This window comes from Elaeis guineensis, chromosome 15, assembly GCF_000442705.2.
Source record: "Elaeis guineensis isolate ETL-2024a chromosome 15, EG11, whole genome shotgun sequence".
NCBI lineage: Eukaryota > Viridiplantae > Streptophyta > Magnoliopsida > Arecales > Arecaceae > Elaeis > Elaeis guineensis.
This window is the reverse complement of record NC_026007.2, coordinates 63,601,352-63,610,763: the sequence shown is the minus strand read 5'-3', so window position 1 is coordinate 63,610,763 and position 9,412 is coordinate 63,601,352. Positions and strand designations below refer to the sequence as shown.

Below are 9,412 nucleotides of genomic sequence, written 5' to 3'. Positions count from 1 at the left end.
ACCATATCGAGCATCCTTGAAATCTATTATTGATGAACCATGTTTATCGATCTTGATCTTGAACCAATCCATGCTTCATGATTCTTTGATCGAGTCTCTAAGATCTAACCCTCGATAGGAGGTTCTGAATTGCCCGATACCCAAACAACTAGTTGGACTGACCACCCAATCTATAGTCTCCTTTTTTTATAATTGAATTTATCGAAAAAAATGATTATATTTTTAATATGATAAATAGGTTTGATAAATTTATCTAACAAAGTTTGAAGGGTTAGGATGGAAGAAATAACTCTGACACTTCTTACTCATTTATCCAAAGAATTATTTTATGTTTTTATAAAATAAGGATTAAGTACATGTATTATAAAACTCATGATTTATTATAAAATAGTGATTCTATGAATATTTTAATATGAACAACTTGTTTATAAAATATAAACTCCATTTTATGAAATTTATATTTTATCATGAAAAGAATGATTTTATAATTATTTTATTATTTAAAATTATTTATGAACAATGAACTCTACAAAATTATTTAATATCTTATTTACATATGATTTAAGAAAATATAATTTAAGAATACTTATTTTAAGAAATATGGAAAAATACTCTTAGATAGTTATATATGGCCCTTAAAACTAGAGAAGATCGATATCCGAAGCTATCATTCATATGATTCTGATAATGGATAATAGTAATTGACATATAATCCAAACAACAGATAATAGTAGTTGGCATATGACCCTGCTAATAAGTAATAATAGTTAGTATATGATCCTGCAAATAGGTAATAATAATTGGTACACGATCCAACCAACGAATAATAGTAGTTGGTATTTTATTGATTACAGTGCTATCACAGGTATCATAGTGATCTTAGCATATAGTCTAAGAGAATTATTAAAAATTATGATATAAAAAAATGATAGACGATTTATGACTTTATCTATAAAATTAACATGATTTATGAACTTATTTATGCTATACATTGAAAATTATATTTATGTAAATTACATGATTTATGCTTATGCAAGAGTATGATTGATTTATGATATAATAATAATATAAAAATTTTATCTTACAATAATAATTATCTTCTCTAATTAATTTATTGATGCATATATAAACTTATATTTGATCGGAGTAAGATAATATAAGATTTACTTACTGAGTTATTATAGCTTATATCTCTTTATTTTTTTCTTTTACAAAGGAATAAGGTTAAAAATAACAAAAGATTTAGGCTTGGAGAACTACTTGAAAATTTATAGTTGAAACTTAGTTTATTGGATGGTCATGGATTTATAGTCAATTATATATAAACTATAAGATATGGGTTTGATTTTTGATTTTGAATTTAGATATTCTGAATCAATCTAGATTTAACTACTTGATGAATGATAAAATTGAATCTTTTATATAATGGATTTTAGCTGACTATGATTGATCAATAGGCTACGTATCAAGGGCAGTACCTCTTAATAACATTATTATATTATATCCCAGATTTGGAGCATAACATTTTATGATATCAAAATAATAGGTTTGATCATGAGTAGAACTTAAACTCCAACAATGGATAATTGGGTCTCATAGAAACTGGTCTAAATAATGATAAAGATGATTTGAAGATGAAGTATCCTCACTTATTTGAAAATAAAGATATGTTAAATTTCGAGGATGAAATTTTTTAAGATGGATAGAATGTAACAATCTGGACCAGCCGTGCGAATCTTATAGCGGCCAAAAGAAAAACAAAAAAAAATCAAACCAAAATGCTAAAAGAAGAAGACTCTCATGAGGAGTCTTCTCCATTTGATTCCAAAAAAAGTCAAAGTCTTAGCGCAAAGAGGACCCTAGGGCTTTCTATTTATAACCCCCATGAACTCTCACCACTCTCCATCGGTGAATATCAAACCTCCTTCTGTCTCTTTTCTTCCACTGAAGCTGTGGCCTCCTGTTCTTGTGCCTATTGAAAATTGAGGCTGGAGATGTTGTCAGAGTACAAGGTAAGTGCCAATCCCATCTCCTCTCTCTCTCCCCCCCCTTCTTTTCATGGCATTTGGCACCATCGTCGGCCACCATTTTTGTCGAAAACCAAAAAAAAAGGAACCTTTATTTTGTATCCCTTATTTTTTTGACTTGATTCACTTTTTTCAATCACCAACATCGTCATTTGTTGATGCTGGATCGGTGGTCAAGTTGTCCAACCTCCCTATGACCCTCTGTAGCAAGACCATCACCATCGGTGACCATCTAATGGCCAAAATAAAGAAAAAATCATGAATTTCCTATTTTCTGAACCTATCTTCCATGATTTTTTTGCTGGTCAATCCCTGCCGTCAGCTGTGCACTGTTGCCACCCGTCACTGACCACACCTCGCCGTCTGTTGCTTGTCCTCCGGCCACCAACCACCACCCCTATTCCTCCCTTGTTTGGCTAGAAGAGGAAGAAGAAACGAAAAGAGGAAGAAGAAGAGAAGGAAAGAAAAGAAAAGAAAAAGAAAGAAAAGCACTCTCTCTCTCCTTCTTTGTAGGACTTTTCTCTCTCTACTCTCTATTTCTCTCTCTATTTGATCCATGGATCCTATCGTGAACTTGAGATAATCCTTCCAAAGAAATTCAAGATCGCTTTGATATCTATGCAATATGTCAAACAGATTATCCCGATCATATCGAGTACCCTTGAAATCTATTATTGATGAATATATGCTACTAATCGATTTTGACTTTGAACCAATCTATACTTCATAATTTTTTGATCGAGTCACTTAGATTTGACTCTCAAATAGGAGGCCCTAAATTATCTTGATGCTCAGACTGCCAGCTAGATCGATCACCCAAACTATAGTCTCCTTTTCTTATGATTAAATTTATTGAATAAAAATTAATTACATTTTAATATGATAAATAGGTTTGATAAATTCATTTAGCAAAGTTTGAAGGATTAGAATGGAAGAGCCAAGTAACCCTGATACTTCTTACCCATTTTTAGATTATCAATTATTTTATTATAAAAAAATTATTTTATATTTTCATAAAATAAGGATCTAGCATATATATTATGAAAATTATAATTTATTATAAAATAATGATTCTATGAATATTTTAATATAAAGATTTATTTTTAAAATATGAACTTTATATTTATGAAATTTATGTTTTATCATAAAAATAATGATTTCATAATTATTTTATTATTAAAAATTATTTATAGATAATGAACTCTTAAAACTATTTAATATCTTATTTATGCATAATTTAAGAATACTTATTTTAAGAAATATGAAAAAAATACTCTCAGATAGCTATATATGATCCCTAAAAGTGAAAAAGATGGGCATCTAAAATTAGCATCCATACAATCCCGCTAGCAAGTATCAGTAGTGGCATATGATCCTACTAACAGATAATAGTTGTTGGCATACGATCTTATCAGTAGGTAATAGTAGTTGGCATATGATCCTGCCAATAGATAATAGTAGTTGATATATAATCCTGCCAATGGATAATAGTTGTTAGTACATGCACGACCCTACTAATAAATAATAGTAGTTGGTATTTTATCGATTACGGTCCTATCATGGATTTAATAGTAACTTTAGCATTTAGTCTGAAAAAATTATTAAGAATTATAATTTATGACTTTATCTTTAAAGTTAGTATAATTTATGAATTTATTTATACTATACATTGAAAATCATATTTATATAGTTGCATGATTCATGCTTTTATAAGAGTATGATTGATTTATAATATAATAATAATATGAAAGTTTTATTATACAATGATAATTATCTTTTCTAATTGATTTATTGATGTATGTATAAACTTATACTGGATTCGAGTAAGATAGTATGAGGTTTACTTACTGAGTTGGTCTAACTCATATATCTTTATTTATTTTTTTTTTATAAAGAAATAAGGATAGGAACAATAGATGATCCAGATTTGGGGATCTACATACCAAGCTTGAAAATTTTATAGCTAAAACTTAGTTTATTAGATGGTCATAGATTTGTAATCAATTGTTTATGAGTTATAAGATATAGCGGGTTTGATTTTTGATTTCAAATTTAGATACTCTGAATCAATCTTGATTTAATTACTTAATGAATGATGAAATTAAATCTTTTATATGATGGATTTTAGCTAACTATAATTAATAGGTTTCGTGTTATCAAGTGCAGCACCCCTCGTAGTATGGCCGTATTATGTTTCGGATCTAGGACGTGATAGGTTATATCAAAGGAAGCTAAAAAAATAGCAGAGAAAAAAATATAGCAGGGAAGAAAATATAGCACGATAAAATATTAATTATAAATAATTATCAGTAATCTTAATTGTAAAGGTCATGCGTTATCTTTTTTTCTTTCTTCTTCTTTTTGAGAACCCATCAAAAAATCACTGCACATTTCATTAATTTACGTGAAATGGTTATAAGGATAGGGCTATTGGGGAGCCTGTTAGCACCAGAAGTAACATAAAAGAGGAGGAATAATGAGAGAGGGGGAATCATACAAGAAACTGGGAGAGGTGAAACTTCACCTTGATCATCTCTTGATCTCCTCTCTTCCCTTTATGCAAAGAGAGTCCTAAACACCACCATGTCCATCTCCTTCCTCCAATGAGATTTATAACAAGATTTGTATAAAACAAAAAAATAAAAATAATAAATAAAAGCCCTAAGCTCTTTGATTGTTGATGCTGCAGTCAGAAAACCAAAACTTATTTTAGTATATCAATTAAATCAAAGAAGGTATAAAAAAAAAAGGAAAATCATATTTGAGAGGTGAAGAGGAGTATCACCAAAAAGAGTCAAAAATAGAGAAAGTGACATGGGGTTTGTAATTAATATCTTTTTAAAAGCTCTCTTTGTTGGAAAAAGATGCAAAGATCAGGGGAAGGAATTGGCTGTAATATCCTATAGCCAGTCTTCCTAACATTTCTTGAATGTGCAACTAAATTAAAGTTGACTAATTATGGGTAACTAGGGTAGTTGGCGACACACAAAATTCAAATTTCCCTTTTTATTCTTTAGATATTGTTGAATGTTTTTGTAACTAATGATATGATAAAAACCTTGTTTATTTAGATATATGGCCTTGGACATAAATCTGTTCTAGTTTTGGACAAAGAATCATAGTTGACATGGGATTTCACACTAGGTGATCATGAATGTCCAAACTTACTTCTGACCAGGACAAAATAGGTGATTAGATGTCTCTAAAAAAAATTGCCACCAATAATATGGGCTGATAAATCTGGAAAATGACAGAAACACCAACCCTTCATTTGCTAAATATCAGCAAAATGCTAAAAACGATCTTTGATGCATATTATATTGAAATAGGATTATTATGTTACAAGGATATGTACAGGCTTCTTTAGTTGTATATCAATTATGGGCTAGAAAGATTTTAGGTACTTATGTAAGATTAAGAAATTCAGATAATACTTTGTTATTCACCTTTTTGAATGAAACTTTAAATCATTACAAATGATATCAGATATAGAATCTTAATAATATCTTTTAGCTAGTATTTTTAGGTAAGATTTTGGATCCTTACATAGAGATATCTAATTTTGGGAGCCGGTAAAAATTTTAAAGCACTAGTATATTCCCTTATATATAAAGAGATTATTCTAATCATAATGATGATATCTACAAAGCATTTGAATTATTAGAAGAAACTCAGGCCAATCCAGCCATTCACATGACTAGCTAGGTATATAACCAGTTGGGATAAGATATGCTTATAAATATATTTAAAACTAAAACAAAAGGCTATTACTATTGGAAAAGTAATTAATGCCATATCTTATATACCAAAAATTTATTCCAATCATAATTATAATTTTATGAAGTATTCAAATTATTAGGAGGAGTTCGGTCCAAGCCGTCTGTTCATGCAAGTAGCTGGGTTATTAGTTAGGATAAGATATGATCGATATTTGGGCTTATGGTGACAATAGAATGAAAAAAAAAAAAAAAAAAAAGTTGCTGCTACTAATTAGAAAACAAAAAATTAATGCCATTGCTTTATATACCAAAATTTAAATTTATGAACTACTCAAATTTATATACCACTCAGTCCAATCCACTTGTTCACATGAGTAGTTGGGTCACCAGCTAGGATAAGATATGATGTTTATGCTTACGATGACATTAAAAATGAAAAAAAAAAACTCTATTATTACTAGAAAAATAAAGAAAAAAGATGCACGAAAAGCTTAATAGAGACACCGCATAGAGAGAGTGGTCTGTACGGATAACTTTCATGGGAAAGAATGATCCATCTTCTTTCGCTATCTCAACCATTGGATTGCACAATAATTACTTTGAGAGTTGTGCAGCTGGATGGGAGAAAGGGGTTCAGATGCTTTGAGAGCTTTGCAAGATGCGATCCATCGCGAAAAAAAGATCAATCATTTTTTGTGCCAAAGATACAATCATAACCCAGAAAGAGTAAGCTTGGATATGCCAAACCGGACCCTCCATCCGCATCTGTTCCTCTATCATCTTGTTCTATCTGAGAGACCTCTTATCCAACAACCATGAAAGACTTTGTACATACTGGTCATGGAACCCTCTCACACCAACGTACCTCCGCCGTGGGAGCTGGAAGACACAATATCAAAGGATGAAAGATATGAGTTGCGTGTTGCCAAATCAAAAGAATCAGCTTCTGAGAACACAAGTGCCACATCATCTTCGAGATTATCATTCCTGTTGAGATATTGGATCACCTGCCTCATGGTAGGCCTGACCTCTGGAATGGATTGAGAACACACCAGTCCTAGCTTAAGTACCAGCTCAACTTCCTCCTGCACAAAGGACTCCCCAAGCTTGGGATCCACTACCTCCAACAGCTGGCCTTTCATGTTGCACTCCCTCACCCAGTCCATCAGGAGTTGTTCTGCTGGAGCGGTGGGCTCGATTGGCCTCCGACCGCACGCCACCTCTAAAAGCAATATACCATAAGCAAAGACATCCGAACTGGCCATGGGTTTGCCGTGGCGCGATAGTTCTGGTGCAATGTATCCTAAGGTTCCAACCACAAGTGTCGTGTGAGCATTCTTGCCACGCTCATATAATCTAGCAAGACCGAAGTCGCCCAACCTTCCATTCATTTCAGCATCCAACAGAACGTTGCTAGACTTGATGTCTCTGTGGACAACCACTTGCTCCCATTCTTCATGTAGGTAGACGAGTCCCGAAGCAACTCCCTTGAGGATTTTAAACCGTTCATCCCAACTCAACAGCCTACACCTTTCACCTTCAAAGAGGAAGGTGTCAAGGCTGCCATTTGGCATGAACTCATAGACAAGAAGGAGGTCTTCGTTTCGCTTGCACCATCCTTGGAGCTGCACCAAGTTCCTATGTCTCATGTGGCCCAAGCACGCCACCTCTGCTACGAATTCTCTCACTCCTTGCTTGGAATTACTAGAGATCCTCTTGACAGCAATTTCTTCTCCAGTGCTTGGTAGGGTGCCCTTGTATACGAGGCCAAAGCCACCCGAACCGAGAACCTCTGTCTCTTTGAATCCTTTGGTGGCCTTGTAAAGGTCCTTGTATGGGAACCTGTGAGGATAATCTAATTCCCAATCCTCAAGAGTCTCTGCAAGCTTTGCCCTCTGCCAAAAGTGCCAGGAAACAGAGAGTACAAGTGCTACCAAGAGAAGTGTAGCCAGAGAAGATATGACCCCAATTTTGATTCCACTGCCTTTGGAAGTCGATGAAGCTTTCGCTGGTTGCGGAGGAAGGGGCAGGTGAGATAGATCAAGAGAGCGTGCCACTCCATTGGTCCGAAAGCTCCATCCCAAAATGTAATGAGAACTCGAGAGTTTTCCCGTCGACGAAGAGAAGCCAACATACATGTACTCCTTAAAAATTAGTGACAAATCAATGGCGTATGATATGAGTGGTAGGCTTGGTTTGCCTACAGAGAGCGGAGCAACGGTCACATTCAGAATTTTTGCAATATCATCATAATCTATCCAAGCCTGAATTGGTTGCCCACTCTCCAGTTCAAACTCAACCATCTTGAAATTATTAGTGAAGTATGAGGCGGTTTTCGAAACATTGGAAACGAGGCTATTTATATCGACACCAACGTGGTTGCCATCGATGTCCTTTAACAGCACAGATGCCTGAACGGTGTCAAACTCAATTGCAAAGAGATGGTTGGAAGAATTTCCATTGTTTCTGCTAGTGAGGAGGCCAAGGTACTGGCAACAACTGCCTTCGAGAGTCTTTGTAGGGGCCACTGCAAAGGCCAAGCCATGGCCGCCTGCATCCCCAACGGTGATAATGTCGAAGACGAAGGTGGAGCTGAAAGAGATTGTAGTTGGTGTTATGGAGCGAGTGTTGAGCAGCATTTGAATTGGTGAGGAGGAGAAGGCATGACCAACCAGTTCCTTAGTGTCATTGGTGAGCTGAAGCACGCCATTGGGTGTGATGCGAGCAGAGCCATCTAAGCTCAGTTCAGTGGCTGATTTGAAACCGTTGTAGGTAAAATCGATATTAACAGAGAGGGAAGAGCTGGCTAAGAGAAGAACGAGGAACGGAAGCACAATGGATAATACCATGATGACCAGGAAAACCAGGAGAAGGTAATGGAAAAGGGGGGCCTTTGCGATGGACAAGCTTTGTTGGAAAGTCTTTTTGAATGAATGAACGAGCGAACGAGTGAGTGATTTTTTTGTTCCTTCGACTTGACTGCTTGTATTGACTTGGCCCGTCTTATCCTTTAGCAAAGGCATTTTTATTTTTTTTCTTTTGGTGGAGGATGAAAAGTTAAGTTAAAGCAAAGGCTTCACCAATCGGAAGATGACGGGTGAAACGAAAATAAAGTTTCCCACTTCGACGGCTAAGTGTGGGGTCCAGTTGGAAATAATTGCAGGGAATCGGAGTGCTAGCCCAGACGCTTGGAATACTTCCGAAGAATAATTAATAGTTGCAAGACTTCCCGACAACCTTGTCCATCGCAGGGAGCGCTGGCACGGCCTACCCTTGGACATCGAAGTGTAAACTTTTACGCATCATTTTCGACTTTCATCTTCAGATTGTGGACCCTTCTTTAAAGGACAAGATTGACGTAGTCAATACGAGCAGTCTATTGTGGACCCTTCTTTAAAGGACAAGATTGACGTAGTCAATACTAGCAGTCTCGCCGAAGGACCAAAACTTTTAAATCATCCGATGTAGGGCAATTAAAATCATATTTTAAATTTTTTTAAATACTTAAGAGAAGGGAAAGAATTAGTATTCTACTTAAAACTTCGAATCTTTTAAAATAAAAATTTGAAAATTCCCAACAGTAAAAAGTACGAAGTTGAGGGCAATTGGACAAATAAATAAAAGTTTTACAACCAATGACTAAGGTGGTTGTATTTACAGCAACTA

At 34.5% G+C, this 9,412-nt stretch overlaps 1 protein-coding gene across 1 annotated transcript; it reads right to left on the bottom strand.

Moving 5' to 3' along the window:
• Window positions 1–6,086: 6,086 nt before the first annotated feature.
• LOC109504771 (L-type lectin-domain containing receptor kinase S.4-like) lies at window positions 6,087–8,868 on the bottom strand. Its single transcript, XM_073249008.1, has one exon. The coding sequence runs from the start codon at window positions 8,767–8,769 to the stop codon at window positions 6,598–6,600; it is 2,172 nt and encodes a 723-aa protein (XP_073105109.1). The 5' UTR covers window positions 8,770–8,868; the 3' UTR covers window positions 6,087–6,597.
• Window positions 8,869–9,412: the final 544 nt, after the last annotated feature.